Source organism: Cyclopterus lumpus, chromosome 15 (assembly GCF_009769545.1).
Source record: "Cyclopterus lumpus isolate fCycLum1 chromosome 15, fCycLum1.pri, whole genome shotgun sequence".
NCBI classification, from domain to species: Eukaryota; Metazoa; Chordata; class Actinopteri; order Perciformes; family Cyclopteridae; genus Cyclopterus; species Cyclopterus lumpus.
Window position 1 is genome coordinate 1,664,257 of NC_046980.1, and position 17,500 is coordinate 1,681,756.

General features: G+C 48.6%; 2 protein-coding genes across 2 annotated transcripts in view; both read right to left on the reverse strand.

Moving 5' to 3' along the window:
* Window positions 1–6,886, reverse strand: part of ddx43 (DEAD (Asp-Glu-Ala-Asp) box polypeptide 43) — a 9,411-nt gene extending 2,525 nt beyond the window's left edge. Inside the window, exons 1-12 of the mRNA XM_034551590.1 lie at window positions 6,553–6,886; window positions 6,305–6,360; window positions 5,450–5,567; window positions 4,879–4,932; window positions 4,096–4,269; window positions 3,611–3,692; window positions 2,864–3,023; window positions 1,793–1,911; window positions 1,583–1,693; window positions 1,349–1,490; window positions 1,066–1,166; window positions 829–916 (exon numbers count right to left, since the gene is read on the reverse strand). Of these exons, the coding sequence (XP_034407481.1) occupies window positions 829–916; window positions 1,066–1,166; window positions 1,349–1,490; window positions 1,583–1,693; window positions 1,793–1,911; window positions 2,864–3,023; window positions 3,611–3,692; window positions 4,096–4,269; window positions 4,879–4,932; window positions 5,450–5,567; window positions 6,305–6,360; window positions 6,553–6,886 (1,539 nt within the window). The remainder of the gene's footprint in view (window positions 1–828; window positions 917–1,065; window positions 1,167–1,348; window positions 1,491–1,582; window positions 1,694–1,792; window positions 1,912–2,863; window positions 3,024–3,610; window positions 3,693–4,095; window positions 4,270–4,878; window positions 4,933–5,449; window positions 5,568–6,304; window positions 6,361–6,552) is intronic.
* Window positions 6,887–10,895: 4,009 nt separating this feature from the next.
* The window catches only part of kcnq5a (potassium voltage-gated channel, KQT-like subfamily, member 5a), an 88,192-nt gene continuing 81,587 nt past the window's right edge, over window positions 10,896–17,500 (reverse strand). Inside the window, exons 12-15 of the mRNA XM_034551578.1 lie at window positions 16,716–16,847; window positions 15,998–16,114; window positions 12,159–12,285; window positions 10,896–11,990 (exon numbers count right to left, since the gene is read on the reverse strand). Of these exons, the coding sequence (XP_034407469.1) occupies window positions 11,004–11,990; window positions 12,159–12,285; window positions 15,998–16,114; window positions 16,716–16,847 (1,363 nt within the window). The 3' untranslated portion in view covers window positions 10,896–11,003. The remainder of the gene's footprint in view (window positions 11,991–12,158; window positions 12,286–15,997; window positions 16,115–16,715; window positions 16,848–17,500) is intronic.

Genomic DNA, 17,500 nt, shown 5'->3' on the forward strand with positions numbered 1-17,500 from the left:
AACACGGGGAACACGGGGAACACGTCGGAACACGGGGAACACGTCAGAACACGGGGAACACGGAGAACACGTCACAACACGGGGGAACGCGTCAGAACACGGGGAAACGCGTCAGAACACGGGGGAACGCGTCAGAACACGGGGAACAGGTCAGAACACGGGGAACAGGTCAGAACACGGGGAACACGTCAGAACACGGGGAGCATGTCAGAACACGGGGAACACGTCAGAACACGGGGAGCATGTCAGAACACGGGGAACACGTCAGAACACGGGGACCATGTCAGAACACGGGGAACATGTCAGAACACGGGGACCATGTCAGAACACGGGGACCATGTCAGAACACGGGGAACATGTCAAAACACGGGGAGCATGTCAGAACACGGGGAACACGTCAGAACACGGGGACCATGTCAGAACACGGGGAACACGTCAGAACACGGGGACCATGTCAGAACACGGGGAACACGTCAGAACACGGGGACCATGTCAGAACACGGGGAACATGTCAGAACACGGGGAACATGTCAGAACACGGGGGAACGCGCCAGAACACGGGGAACATGTCAGAACACGGGGAACATGTCAGAACACGGGGAACGCGCCAGAACACGGGCAACACAGCAGAACACGGGGAACACAGCAGAACACGGGGAACACGGCAGAACACGGGGAACACGGCACAACACGGGGAGGGCGTCAGAGCGTAAGAGCGAAATAACAACAATGCACTTTTTTGGAAGAGGTTCCTCAGCTGGCCACGGCCTCGAGGAACCAGTCAGCACAACTGATGACAACCGACGGACTGCATTCATCTCCACGTACCGCCAAGTCCAGCGTGCCCACGTAGACCATGATGGCGTTCTTCAGATAGGATTTGGATAATCGTCTCACGCCGGTGGGCCAGGTGGCGCTGAGGAAATGTCAAAGTAAATGAATGCGTGGATTTAATTTGTCCTGAAAAAGGTTCCATCATTTCTTGAGATTATTTCATTCATTACTGACTGACACTGGGTGGTTTCCATGCCTTGCAGAGGGAGCTGCATCAGTACTAATTTGCACCTGGTCATGACGGTCTGTCGGTCTGGGCGGATGTCCAGGAGAATCTTCATGATCTGGGGTTCAAAGCCCATGTCGAGCATTCGGTCCGCCTCGTCCAGAACCTTCATTCACAACGAGCCGAGCGGGGAAAAGGTCGCTATTTAGACAACGGGTTTGTTTACTACAGATCCCCCTTAACCCTTTTATTCATTTCAGTACAACAGGTACTGTGGATGCAGAACAGCATTTAAAAACAACAAGAGTAAATAAAATCACGGCTTGGTTCCTGGACGTGGCGGCTCACCAAGTAGGTGACGGACTGAAGGTTGATGAGCTCATTCATCTGCAGGTCGTTCAGCCGGCCGGGTGTCGCGATCACGATGTCCACGCCGCTCTTCACCATCTTGATCTGGCCTCGGCGGTCTCCTCCGCCGTAGATGCAGACACTGAGGGAAGGCAGAGAGGGATCCGTCACGTCGCCTCTACAGCACGAAGACGTTCACATTGTAAGCTTCGCGACTCGTGACGACGCGAAGACCTTTTGTAGCCCTTGTAGCGGTACTTGCTGCACTCGGTTTCAATCTGCAGGGCGAGCTCTCTGGTGGGGGTCAGCACCAGCATGCCTGGACCCCCCCGCTCGGCTCTGGGCCTTGAAAAGAGAAAGGGAGGAAGGACAGAAAGATAAACGGGTACTTTCACTGGAAAGACGACAACGCTGCCCGAAGACGAGAGTTCAGGAGGCGCTCACAGAGTCTGCCCGTCCATGTGGATGAAGCCCGGCAGCAGGTAGGCCAGAGTTTTGCCCGTTCCCGTCTGAGCGATGGCGATCAGGTCCTCCCCACTCAGGGACACTGGCCACCCCTGAGACTGGTGAGGAGTCAACCCAAACATTTAGATTAACATTAAAACCACACACGCGTGTATATACACACAGTCTGTCTTACACCAGTTGTGTGTGTTTGTTTGTTATATATATATATATATGTATATATATATATATGTATATATATATATATACACACACACACACACATATATACACACACACACACACACACACATACATACATACATACATACATACATATATATATATATATATATATATATATATATATATATATATATATATATATACACACACACACACACACGTACATATACACACACACACACAGAGCGTCACACCCAGAATACACCCGTGTGGAACGTGTGACGGTTGAAAAATACAGAATCCTAATTGTAAAATATTACACTTTCTCTCCACAAAAGGCTCCTAATCTACGACTTCACACCGAATCCCACTTTTCTAGATAAAGATGCGAACGCACCCCAAAAAAATTTTTTTTTAAATCTCTGATGAAGGTACAATTCAAAAAGGTAAAAAAATTAATTGTACCACACCTATTGGAAAACAATGTTGTTTGGCAATATTGAGAAAATCAAATATCACAATATTTTTGTACATGATTAAGTGGGTAAAGGTAAATAAAAGAAGAGCACATTACGACGCCCTCGAGTCCAGACGGCATCTAGCCTCACATCATGATACTAGACAATAACTAATAATAATCAAACAAAGCCTCGGTTCAAGAGCATCTCATTTATGTACAAAAAGTAATTAATGAAATTAACATTTTTGCTCAGTTCTCCACATATTGCATCAAAGATTTCCTTTCTGCTTTTTTGAGGCGACCACAAGCACGGAATAATAATTGTAAAAAAAAAGTTGAGTTATTTCCTGTTGCAGCTAAAATACTCAAACCGACACGCCAGAGTGATCTGGCCAGGTGCCAGGTGCCAGGTGCCAGGTGCATACCTGGATGGGCGTTGGTTTGACAAAGCCAACGCGCTCAATGTTATCCATGATCTCCGGATAGAGCTGGAAGGCCTCCAGAAAGGTGCGACAGGGCTTGGGGATGGAACGCTTCTCCCCCTCCTCCTTCAGGTCGTCAACGAAGATATTGTTATTCTCCTTCCTGTTGGAAAACAATCAAAAATAAACAAAGAGCATTGTGGGAACTGGTTGAGTGAGTGGAGGACGGTTGATGCTAAACCCCACGCTGCTGAGACAAGGAGGAATGCGCTTAGTGAGGTTGTTAGTTCACGAAAACACATGAAAATAAACCTTTAAAAGCTTTTAAAAATAGACAATAACACAACACTTTTAAGCCATTGATGGTTAATTTATTTATAAATGTCTTGTTTTGAATTAGAATGTCCGTCTTAAATGTTTTTATAAATGTTTTACCCGTTACTGCTGTACTGACTGACGAGTCTCCAACTTAAATTTCGTTGTATGTTTTTACAATGACAATAAACATCCTTACCTGTTCTACTCTTTCACTAGTTGGGCAAAAAGAAATTATGCAAAATGTTTTTTTATTGCTCAGGTCACTGCGGTGGATAAATGGCGCCACCTATTGGTCTGAGGCTGTAATGGAAAGCAGTGAAGGAGGTTTTGAAAGCCTGACAATGGCACACCTGTACACCTGTAGTCTTGTTCAGGTGTATAATCCCCTTTTTACAACCACAGGCAGGATGGTGTGATAGAAAGCAGATTTACCTCCATTCACAGACTTCCTCTGCTGTGAGCACGGACACGCTCTCTGCCTCGGTGTAAAAGTTCTTCTTCAAGAGTGGAGCATCTGAAGGGAAATGCAAATATCAGACATCATCATCATCTCACGAGGACAACTAATCAAAAGGAGCTTAGGAACAACAGACGAGGGAAAAGAAAATATAAATACACGATACACGATTGAAATAATAAATTATGAAATGAAAGTCTTTCTGTTTTAATTTCAGGACTTTTTCATTTGTATCCGGTGAACCTTAATATAGATGAACCTGGGAGGGTAAAAGGTGAGGAGGTTTCTTGATTTTAAGATGTGGTGACAGAACCAGATCAGGGGTTTGGTTTCAGCGTCTCTACGTCACTCCTCAGTCCTAATATGGTCACTTCCTGTTCATCCAACGACAGGATCCCCTCACTGCTGAACCAGTTAAATATTTCACACTCACAATACTCGTGGACACTGAAGCGCTCACCTTTCCACTTGAGCGCTTCGTACTTGTCTTTGTTCTGCCGGATGTCGTTCCAGTCGATGGGCGGAGGGGCCGGGGCCGCCACCGCTTCCTGCAGTTCTGCAGTAGACCAGACAGAGTGATTCCTTGCTCCTCCATCACCACCTCCTCCTCCGTAGCCTCCACCACCACCCCCCCCTCCGTAGCCTCCAGCTCCGCCTCCGTAGCCTCCTCCTCCGTAGCCTCCTCCACCAGATCCACCTCCGTAGCCTCCTCCACCAGCTCCGCCTCCGTAGCCTCCTCCTCCGTAGCCTCCTCCTCCGTAGCCTCCTCCACCAGATCCTCCTCCGTAGCCTCCTCCACCAGCTCCGCCTCCGTAGCCTCCTCCTCCGTAGCCTCCTCCTCCGTAGCCTCCTCCACCAGATCCTCCTCCGTAGCCTCCTCCACCAGATCCTCCACCGTAGCCTCCTCCACCAGATCCACCACCGTAGCCTCCTCCACCAGATCCTCCACCGTAGCCTCCTCCACCAGATCCGCCTCCGTAGCCTCCTCCACCAGATCCTCCTCCGTAGCCTCCTCCACCAGATCCTCCACCGTAGCCTCCTCCACCAGATCCACCACCGTAGCCTCCTCCACCAGATCCTCCACCGTAGCCTCCTCCACCAGATCCGCCTCCGTAGCCTCCTCCACCAGATCCTCCACCGTAGCCTCCTCCACCAGATCCTCCTCCGTAGCCTCCTCCACCAGATCCTCCACCGTAGCCTCCTCCACCAGATCCTCCTCCGTAGCCTCCTCCACCAGATCCACCTCTGTAGCCTCCTCCACCAGCTCCTCCTCCATAGTCTCCCCCCCTACCAGGACCTGAGAAACAGATCGGTGGATGCAGGAGATCCATTTCCATCTATAAACGGCACCACAGTAGAGACGGGTACAGAAACCCGGTACATTCAACCGGCCCTGAAGAGGTGAACGTACATTCCTCTGTTCGGGGAACTAGAAGATACTCATGAAAATAGAGCTGTTGCAACTAGTGGGCTTTAATTTAAAAACCACAAGGCATTTCTTTATCTTCTGTACTTGTAGCCGCTAAATACAGAGTCTATTGATTTTGATTACTGCTGGGTAGAGTATACAGAAAGAATATGGGGAGGATATATTGATAATATATTACAATATCTGCATTTGAGGTTTGAGTGGTAGCGTACTGCGCTGCATTATACAATGACAGCCTGCACTTAACATGTTGTGCAAGTTATTTCTATTTTGACATTTAAAAGGAATCGTTTAGATTCATCAACTGATCACTAATAGATGGATCAATGCAAAGGGAGCTGTTAAGTACCCCGAATCAACTGCTTCTAGAGAAAGGACTTTGTACCATCGCGAGGTCCAGAGCTGCAATCCGCCACCAGGTCTTCAATCATCTCCTTGGCCTTCTGCTGGGCGGCAGAGGACCCAGAGAGGACCACCTCACCTCCATAGTCCCCGTTGTTTATCTGAAGAACAACAAACAAACAAACAAACAAACAGCGTTACAAACAGGGGAAGCTATCATCCTATACATGCTCTGACAATACTGCATTAGATATCATAGCATGGCACGTTTTCTGGTCGTTCCCATAAAAACAATGTTTATGAATTCAGAGTTTCTGAAAAAACTTCGTATGTATTTGTTATTTTTAATTAGGACGGAATTGTGTTAACAAGATATCACAATCTAAAATGACTTAAATATCAATAAATATATGCATAAATAAGTGTATGAATAAATACATGCTTGAATGTTTAAATACAGAAATAAATAAATAAAAGAATTATTAAATCCTTAAATAAATATGGAAATATTGAATGAATGTATAGATAAATAAACACAAGTTGATAATCAAACGGGACATAAACAAATACATTTCATTTATTTATTTAAAGATTTTTGTTCACCTACATTTATTCATTCCTATATTTATTTATAATACAAGTATTTGATGATTTATTTATTTAAGGATTTAAGCATTTAATTAATCCTGTATTTATTTATTTATACATTTAAGCATGTTCGTATTTATTCATTCCTGTATGTATACATTTATATAAGGATGTATTTTTACATTTATTTGAGGCTGTATTTATTTATCCCTGCATGTATTTATACATGTACCAATGCATTAATTTGTACTTGAATCACATTCTGTCATAATTGTTGGCACAGCAGCGTAACCATGAACCTTCAACTTGCCTTTATCCTCGCACCGGTGCTTTCTTCAAGTTCGCGTATTTTAGCTCCTCCGCGACCTTTAATAACAAAAAATAAAATATATATTAGCATCGGTCCGACACCTGCACACGTCACTAAAGTACCACAGTGGTCAGCCCCACGTGGCTTGAACACCTCTCGACCTCAACAAACAAGCTAACTTTAGCTTGTCAAAATGGACTTCCTCTCCAACTAAATATCACCCGTTTAAACGCGTTTTATTAACCCACCTATTATCCTGCCAACTGACGAACCGTGCACGGTGAACGTCACCGACTGTCCGTCGCCTTCGCGGTCCGCGCTGCGCGTAAACGGGCGAACTTCGCTGCCGCCGCCGCCGCCGCCGCCGCCGCCTCTCCGGCTTCCGTACTCGGATCCCTCGACGTTGCGTTCCGCTCTCCTCCCTCTCGAGGCTCCGGACCCGGTTCCGCTTCTTTCACCGAAACATACGTTTTGCCCCCGGCTGTCATTGTGCGTTGTTTTCCGTGCAGTCGGAGCCGTTTTTTCGGCGGACTTCTGGACCGCAGCGCCGCCCTCGCAGTACTCCTCCTCCCAGTCCGACATTTTGAATTTAGCTCCTGGCTCAAGCGCGAGCCACTTCACCAACGGCAATTAACTGTCAATCAAGACGCATTCAGGCCCTCTCTGTAAACTAATACTTCTGATTTTTGTAAGTGTACACTTGGAATGTAATTTAAATAATTACAATTACTTTATTAAATAAAGAAAAGTTGGATGAAAAGTATAAAAGTGAAAGATAAAAATGTAGCGCCATTTAGCAAAAATAACTATATTTATAAGATAGCCTCTACACAGTATCCATTGATTATAAAATCTGTATTATAAAATCCTCATTTACCAAAAGGCAACACGACACGGTGTCTTTTTCGAAAAATAGCAAGATGTAAATTAATTATTCCGACTTTTGATGAGTATTGTATGTGTAAATATGGAATGTAATTAGTAAAAAAACGTTGGATAAAAAGTAATAAAAATAAAGATGGTGACATTTTCGAAAACATAACCCTATATTTAAGCTAGCATACTCTTTTTATGCATTATCCACCAACCTGAAGCTATAAAATCCTCACTCCCCAAAAAGGCAACACGACATGATACAACAACAAAAAGACAATCAAATCAGTTTAGTTAATTTGTACTTTATTAATGAATAATAAAATTATTTTTGCATTTCTCATCCAGAGAACATAATGTGCACTTTAATAAATTAATTTCAAAGAAATAATAATGTTAACATTGTCAAGCTTTAAGGCCCAGTTGTGTAATAAATTACTGTTCAAGCAGTAGACAAATGGTATTAATAGCCATCAAAGGCATATGAAGCTACATGACTTAAATGAACTGGATGCCCCACCCAAAATGAGCAGTTTGACTCAACTATAGGCAAACAGGACAGATATAGCTCTGTGAAGAAAAAACAAAACAAAATTCATATGCAAGAAAGGCACCCTTAAGCAATTTACAGATTGCAGAAATTAGCATGTTTAATGAGGTCCACGGGCTTTTCCTTGTGTTCGGTGTCTTTTCAAAGTAACAGAAGGTTTTGGTTGGCCTTTTCTCATTTAAGTAAAGCTCAATCAATTACTACGAAAAGTCTATTCCAACATTACTCGTTAAACTACTTGTCACATTTTCAGGCTCCTTTAAACTCACCGAAAACAACAACAACAACAACAACAACAACTGTGCTTTCATCATAACTGCACAACTTCTGCGTGGGCTGTATAATATATTTTTTAAAATCAATCTAAAAGTGTTAACAACATTGTCATCTGTTAGGAGATAATACTAACATAATATTAAAAGCAATGCACTTACTCACCATTCGAAACAAAAGGGAATATAACTGCAAATTAACAATGAATAAAAAGGTCGTCGTCGACGTACTAAAATACATTTTTAAGACCGCTGTGACGCCATACCCCTTAAGACGTAAGCATGCAAAAACAAAAGCAAAACGGCTGACACAAAGTAAGACGGACCACGTTTTGTGCATAATTCTCACTCGAGAGCGGTCGACCAGCAGGAGGGCGTCGAAAACAAAGTGTAGTGTCATTTAAGGAACACGCAAGTATCCATAAACCTGCCGGTGAAAACGTCACAATCTGTGGACTAAATGCACCAAAATATAAATGTGTGCAATAAAAATAAAAAAAGAAGCTAATTACAATAACCTAAATGGTTAAATAGGGTAATTATAATTGATGTGGCGAGGAGGGAGAGGACGCACACTCAGAAATCCAGGTAAAGGTGGACATGTTTCTTTTCGGGTTCTGTCTCGTCTTGTTCGCCCCTCCCTCTCTCTCTCTCTCTCTCTCCCTCTCCCTCTCTCCTTCCCCCTCCCCCTCCCCCTCCCCCTCTCTCTCTCTCCTCTTCTGGTGTGTTAATATCTGAAATGTTTTGACATCGTCAGCAGCAGAACGGACACGTGGTCGTGGGTCAAGTAACAACGTGCAACAACAACTGGATCAACAACGGTGCACGAGCAGCATATCGTAGTCGTGGATTCCTCAGGTGTGTGCTGGTCCATCCCGGTCTACATCCACGTCGCTCCGGACCGGGTGCAGGGACTAGACCTGGTCTTTATTGCTCTAGTCCCCGGTAAACACAAGACAGTAAAGTAATACTGCGTGGGTCATCCACACTTTGTGTTACTTTAACTCATGCAGTGGGCCCTGAACCAGACCCTGAACCTGAACCCTCAGGACTTCACTGACCCCACCTGGGAGATGGTTGAATTGTGTCTCTTTATGTTACAGTCCCTGATTGGGTCGTCTCCCAGGCTCCTCACAAGATGAGAGGTCAGATAATCTATTTATATATAGAGATTTCTCTGATTACCTTCGCAAAATACTTTTGCGGAGGTAATGTTTTGATCGCTGTGTATTTATTTGTAAATATGTCTGTTTGTTATTCGCATAACTCAAAAAGTATTAAACCGAATCGCATGATATTTGGTGGGATGATTGGCTGTTATCCGGGGACCATTTGATTAGATTTTGGGAGCGATCGGGTCAAAGGTCAAAATCATAAAAATGTCAAAATCATCTTTTTACCATAGCGTTTTTAATTTGTGTCTAATTTGCATGATACTAATGCCAAAATGTTCAGAACTTAATGCCCAATCGTGTGATATCCACCACGACACAATGCCGTCATTACCCTTGTTAGCGAAATGGGGGTCAAAGGTCAGGGACTCACGATACATCAATGGTTTTCTTTCGAAATGAATAAATCAAGGCTGATGTTCATACATAATTCTTTTGTGATGTTTACCACAATATCTGGTATCAAGTTACATCAATTTACTGTTCCCCACACTCTCATGCCAAGTACCAAAAAGTGGCTGCGGCGAAGGTATGCGCTCTACCGAGTGCCCGTTCTAGTTTCATGTGTTTTTATGTTCCATCTTTAACGGCCATGCGCCCCCCTCACTGTGTTTAACGTGACGCTGCTATGAATTGTGGGTAATTCTCTGGGGCAAGGGCTGCTCACATTAAGGGCTCAACATGTCTGCGATCGAGACCATGAGACCACGTAACCACGTGACCACGTAACCATGAGACCACAAGACCATGAGACCACAAGACCATGAGATCACGAGACCACGTAACCATGAGACCACGTAACCATGAGATCACGAGACCACGTAACCATGAGACCACAAGACCATGAGATCACGAGACCACGTAACCATGAGACCACGTAACCATGAGATCACGAGACCACGTAACCATGAGACCACAAGACCATGAGATCACGAGACCACGTAACCATGAGACCACGTAACCATGAGATCACGAGACCACGTAACCATGAGACCACGTAACCATGAGACCACAAGACCATGAGATCACGAGACCACGTAACCATGAGACCACGTAACCATGAGATCACGAGACCACATAACCATGAGACCACAAGACCATGAGATCACGAGACCACGTAACCATGAGACCACGTAACCATGAGATCACGAGACCACGTAACCATGAGACCACGTAACCATGAGACCACGTAACCATGAGACCACAAGACCATGAGATCACGAGACCACGTAACCATGAGACCACGTAACCATGAGACCACAAGACCACGTAACCGTGAGACCACGTAACCATGAGACCACAAGACCATGAGATCACGAGACCACGTAACCATGAGACCACATAACCATGAGACCACGTAACCATGAGACCACAAGACCACGTAACCGTGAGACCACGTAACCATGAGACCACAAGACCACGTAACCATGAGACCACGTAACCATGAGACCACGTAACCATGAGACCACGAGACCACGTAACCGTGAGACCACGTAACCATGAGACCACGAGACCACGTAACCGTGAGACCACGTAACCATGAGACCACGAGACCACGTAACCGTGAGACCACGTAACCATGAGATCACGAGACCACGTAACCACGTGACCACGTTTTGATTAATAGATGATCCTTTGTTTTTGAAACATCTCTAAATAATAATGCATTTTTATTTTACGTAAATGCCCACTTTCATGCATATTTTATACACCACCTGTACTTTATGGTAACTTTAGGACGCTTTACAAAGTATAAAACATTATACAATCTCCATGACAAGTGGACACAATCATGTTCAAGTGTGTGTGTGTGTGTGTGTGTGTGTGTGTGGCTATGCCAGCTGTATGTGTGGGGCCTGACTGAGGAACTCTGCGTTGGCCTTGGGGTGAGGACCAGACTCCCCCGCGGTGTGTAAGAGGTCTGAGGGGCCGCCGTCGGGTCCCGGGGACAGGAAGTTGAAATGTTCTCCCTCCGGCTCCAGCTGGCACTCGCTGATGAAGAGTTCTGTCCCGTCCCAGTTGCTGAGGTCTCCGTGGTTGGTCGAAGGCGGGCTGAGGCTGTGCACGGAGAGGGCTTTCCCGAGGCCGCCCCCCCAGTCCGAAGGCGTCTCGTCCGGGCTGGACGAGAGCAGCAGCAGGGGGTTGACCTCCAGGCTCATGTGCCTCCTCCAGACCCCCTCGGGTAACAAGCCGGTCTTCTCCTGCAGCGGCGCCCCTCTCTGGGCGGGGCCCGCCTCGCCGTCCCCTTCCTGGTCGGCGTCCAGACCGGATCCCGCGACAACAGAGGGGCCCGGGCTCCCCTCGTCCTTCACGTCACCCGGGACGGGCTCGGCGGAGCACCGGAGGTGGGAGGGGTGCACGGCGGGGGGCAGCCGGAGGGTGAACCCCCCGTCCGTCGAGGGCAGCGGCAGGTCGGGGAACTGCGCTCTTTTGGAGGTACCGTTGGGGGTCACCAAGGTCGGGTAGGGGCTCTCGGGGGGCAGCAGGGGGGACGGGGAGTGCGAGGCCGTGGACGGGGGGTAGGACGGAGGGGCGGAGTCCGGGACGCAGTCGTCGGCGGGCGCCAGGATGAGGCGCAGGCCTCGGTGGTTGGCGCTCAGAGAGCGGCGAATGCCCCCGTCTCCCGCCGGTTCCCCTCCCTGGGGGGACGGGGGGTCCCTGCCGGTGACGGAGGTCTGGTAGTCAGAGTGGCGGTGCTGCTGGTGGTGGTCCAGCTCGAACAGGGGCAGGGAGGACAGGGTGAGCGCCGCCGGGCCTTTCTGGAGCACCTGGCGGTAAACGTCCAGCAGAGAGTCCAGCTTTGATTCGATGGACGTCACCTGAGAGACGGAGACAAGGACACTTCATAGACCACCGGGGACAGACCCCCCACAGGGTGGTCTCCGCCAGCAGGAAACCACAAGAGCTTGTGTAAAGCTCACCTTTAAACCTTGTTATTTATTTGTAGACCTGCTCCACATATTTAAAGTGAAGCGTCCTGAACTCACCTGTCGCTCCACTTTGCACACCCGGCCCAGCATGCTGACGCCCTCCAGAGAGTCTCCATCCGGGTGCAGCTTGTCCCTCATCTTCTTGTCCACGGGGATCTGGCCTTTCCCCAGAATCTGATCCACCCTGACACACACACACACACACACACACACACACACACACACACACACACACACACTGGTGTTAATACATTTGAAAATAATGATCTTGAAATTTAAGTAGGCGCCCAAAGCTTCATCTCAGGTTCTTCCAAGCGAGGAAAACAAACCTAAAGGGTTAGTAAAACACACACACACACACACACACGCACACACACACACACATGCACACACACACACACACGCACGCACACACACACACACACACACACGCACACACACACACACACACACACACACACACACACGCACACACACACACACTCTCTCACTCTCCCACACACACACACACACACACACACACTCTCTCACACACATTCACTCTCTCACACACACTCACACTCACACACACACACACACACTCTCTCACACACATTCACTCTCTCACACACACTCACACTCACACACACACACACACGCTCTCACTCTCTCTCACACACACACACACACACACACACTCTCTCACACACATTCACTCTCTCACACACACACACACACACTCACTTTGTTTGTCAGAGGAGCGTTAAAGCAAGCGGGGGATGTCCTGTCTGTCTGCGTGGGTCACGGTCAGACAGACAGGCTCTTTCTCCTCACCACAGGGGGGGCGGGGGCACTAACGGGGGTTCTACTGAGGGGGTCACCATTAGGGGGCACTAACGGGGGTTCTACTGAGGGGGTCACCATTAGGGGGCACTAACCGGGGTTCTACTGAGGGGGTCACCATTAGGGGGCACTAACGGGGGTTCTACTGAGGGGGTCACCATTAGGGGGCACTAACCGGGGTTCTACTGAGGGAGTCACCATTAGGGGGCACTAACCGGGGTTCTACTGAGGGGGTCACCATTAGGGGGCACTAACCGGGGTCACCATTAGGGGGCACTAACCGGGGTCACCATTAGGGGGCACTAACGGGGGTTCTACTGAGGGGGTCACCATTAGGGGGCACTAACCGGGGTTCTACTGAGGGAGTCACCATTAGGGGGCACTAACCGGGGTTCTACTGAGGGGGTCACCATTAGGGGGCACTAACCGGGGTCACCATTAGGGGGCACTAACGGGGGTTCTACTGAGGGGGTCACCATTAGGGGGCACTAACGGGGGTTCTACTGAGGGGGTCACCATTAGGGGGCACTAACGGGGGTTCTACTGAGGGGGTCACCATTAGGGGGCACTAACCGGGGTTCTACTGAGGGGGTCACCATTAGGGGGCACTAACGGGGGTTCTACTGAGGGGGTCACCATTAGGGGGCACTAACGGGGGTTCTACTGAGGGAGTCACCATTAGGGGGCACTAACCGGGGTTCTACTGAGGGGGTCACCATTAGGGGGCACTAACCGGGGTCACCATTAGGGGGCACTAACCGGGGTCACCATTAGGGGGCACTAACGGGGGTTCTACTGAGGGGGTCACCATTAGGGGGCACTAACGGGGGATCTACTGAGGGAGTTACCATTAGGGGGCACTAACGGGGGTTCTACTGAGGGGGTCACCATTAGGGGGCACTAACGGGGGTTCTACTGAGGGGGTCACCAGTAGGGGGCACTAACCGGGGTCACCATTAGGGGGCACTAACGGGGGTTCTACTGAGGGAGTCACCATTAGGGGGCACTAACCGGGGTCACCATTAGGGGGCACTAACGGGGGTTCTACTGAGGGAGTCACCATTAGGGGGCACTAACAGGGGTTCTACTGAGGGGGTCACCATTAGGGGGCACTAACCGGGGTCACCATTAGGGGGCACTAACGGGGGCTCTACTGAGGGAGTCACCATTAGGGGGCACTAACCGGGGTCACCATTAGGGGGCACTAACGGGGGTTCTACTGAGGGAGTCACCATTAGGGGGCACTAACCGGGGTTCTACTGAGGGGGTCACCATTAGGGGGCACTAACCGGGGTCACCATTAGGGGGCACTAACGGGGGTTCTACTGAGGGAGTCACCATTAGGGGGCACTAACCGGGGTCACCATTAGGGGGCACTAACCGGGGTCACCATTAGGGGGCACTAACGGGAGTTCTACTGAGGGGGTCACCATTAGGGGGCACTAACCGGGGTTCTACTGAGGGGGTCACCATTAGGGGGCACTAACGGGGGTTCTACTGAGGGGGTCACCATTAGGGGGCACTAACGGGGGTTCTACAGCGGGGGTCACCATTAGGGGGCACTAACGGGGGTTCTACTGCGGGGGTCACCATTAGAGGGCACTAACGGGGGTTCTACTGAGGGAGTCACCATTAGGGGGCACTAACGGGGGTTCTACGGGGGAACACTGAGAACCAAGTGAAACATGAAGTGACCCCGAGGCAGGGAGCTTCTTCCTGCTGTGATAACAGTGCAGCGCGGGAGAGGACATGTTCCTGGGTCGGCTACTCAGGCTGGAACCAGAACCCGCTGCACCGGCCGGTCTGGAGACAGGAGAAAGACCGGGTCAGGTACGCCCCCCCATGACCCCCATCACATACACACACGCACACACACACACTAACGGCCTCATGCGGTCTGACGGCGGTCCTGAACTCTGTGCCTTTAAAGGTCTGAAATCTTCTTCCTCAAAATATATTTTTAAATATTTTGGTTTAGCAATCAATTAATCGAATATATTAAAATTATCTGGTATCGCTGTAAAGAGCGTGTCCAATCCCAACAGCTGAGAGCTGGGACGGCGGCCATGTTGGTTGTTTACGTCTTCGGTCGGAGGAAGAAGCGTCTTTATCAACTTTTGCAGCTAACAACGCTTCTTTCATTCAAGTTATTTATGATGCAGAAGCACTACAAACTAAACACCCGTTAAGGTCGTGCACGTGCAAAAGCCCCGATCCACACACACACACACACCACACACACACGCACACACACACACACACACACACACTCCAAAGCTTCTGAACTTGGTTGTGAAGCTGCAAAATGAAACGGGGCCGAAGCGAAGCTGTTTTTTTTAATTGAATGATGAATTGTCAGATTCCTCATTCAGGGGGTTCAGATTCTGGATCGGATCTTTCACATGAAATCTAAAGGTCTTGTCTAGAGCAGGGTTAGATGATGGACGAGGTCCTCAAGGAGCCCCAAAGCCGGTTCCTCACAGTTCTGAAACTGTTTCCATAATCCATCTCTGGAGCTCCTCGGCGGCCTCTTCTCACAGATCTGGGTCAAGCAGCCACTTTGCGGAGGTTTTTGTGCTCAAAGTAGACCATAATAAATACCAGGGCCGGAGTCAAGACCAAGTCCAAGATCTGGTCCGGTGGAGTCCGGTTCCAGGTCACAACAGGAAATCGTGTGTTTCCAACGCTAGAGTTTAATAACGAGAACTACGAGGACGTTAATAACTGATCCCAAATCAGCCCGAGACAAAGACGGGACTTCAGAACCAGAACCGTGTTGCAGTCCACATCCACGGTGACCTTTGACCCCCAAATGATAATAATCACTTCCTCCTCGAGCCCAGGTGGAGGGACAGAGCGGAGCCTTAGGAAGTGGACTCCAGACCGGACCTTGAGACCCAGAACCAGTAAAACTAAACTAAAAACCTTCTGTGAGCACTGAATTTAGAGGCTGAACACGTGTGAGTGCTGCTTGACTCAGGTGTGACATCATCAAGGTGTTGGTTATGTTGGGGGTGGGGGGGTGTGGGGGTGTGGGGGGGTTGTGTGTGTGTGGGGGGGGGGGGGGCTCTGACCCCGGTGCATGCTGGTTCCTCCGGGCCTGGCTGTAATATAAATGCAGAGAAGGAGAGGAAACAGTCTTGGAGCGGCTGCTGAAAGACCTCGGAGGAGGACCCACTACAGAGTCTAGTCTGGGGGAGAGAGGACACACACACACACACACACACACACACACAGGACACACACATACACACAGGACAAACACACACACACAGACACACACACATACACACAGGACAAACACACACACACAGACACACACACATACACACAGGACAAACACACACACACACACACACACACACACACACACATACACACACACAGGACACACAGGACACACACAGACACACACACACAGACACAGACACACACACACACACACACACAGACACACACAGGGGGAGAAAGACATGTCTGGAGGTGAGGTCAAGGTGAAAGTCCATTTAAAGCTCTTTTTAAGGACTCAACAATAAGTACACAACCTAAGCACGTCTTATTTAATAACACAATAAAGACACCGCCGTGTCACAAACTATACAACTTCATTTCATCCTCTAAACATGGCTGTGCACAGAATATGGATTTATTGTATTGCGTAAAGAAGAATGAGCAGATATCCATCAGTGAACATGAAGAGCAGAAGATAAACATCGGCCAGCTGATGATTAAACAACAACACCAGCGTGTGATTGACAGGTGTGTGTGTGTGATTGACAGGTGAGTCCTGACCTCGTCTGGAGGCTCTTGATGCGACAGAGCATGTCCAGGTGTCCTGCAGAGTACTGCTCGATGACGTCCTTCACGTCGTACGGCCGCAGAGTCTCCTTGAACTTCTTTTTAGCCACGTGGAACTTCATGATCCTGCAAGCGCACACACACACACACACAGACACACACACACACACACACACACACAGAAGAGGCAGAAGACGGAGAGGCTGAAGTTAGAGGAAATGGGGGTGTCATTGCTCCAAGTGGCCACCGGGTGGCAGCAGCAGCGTGAGGACGGAGCCTCGTTGAGTGACAATGAAAACATTGTTAGAGTCTCAGTTCCCTAGAGGACCATCTGAAGGGAAACCGAGGTTCCCGGGTTCTCCTGTGTGAGATCTTCTACCAGGAGAACCGCCCGCTGGATGATCATATTGATACCGGTAAGGAGATCCTGTTTCCAGTCTAAATGGAAACAACGGTGACAGATGAGTCTGTAATAACAGGGAGGGGAGTCCGGCCCGCCAACCCGACACCCTGGGAAAGCCCGGCTGGTACCCACCCAGTCGGCCTCTTCATATTGATGGACGGGGGGCGGGGGGGGGGGGTCTCTGCAAGTTATATCTTTTTACACACATGTTCTTTATCATGAATACATTTAAACTTGATTTGATTTTTCTCAAATGTGGAGCCCAAAAAGATTCCACTGGAAATGATTACGTACCTGTTTGTGTCAGGTGACCTCGAGACTAGAAGAAACCACCACAGGTAACTCCAGTGTGGCTACATATTATATACTGTATTCA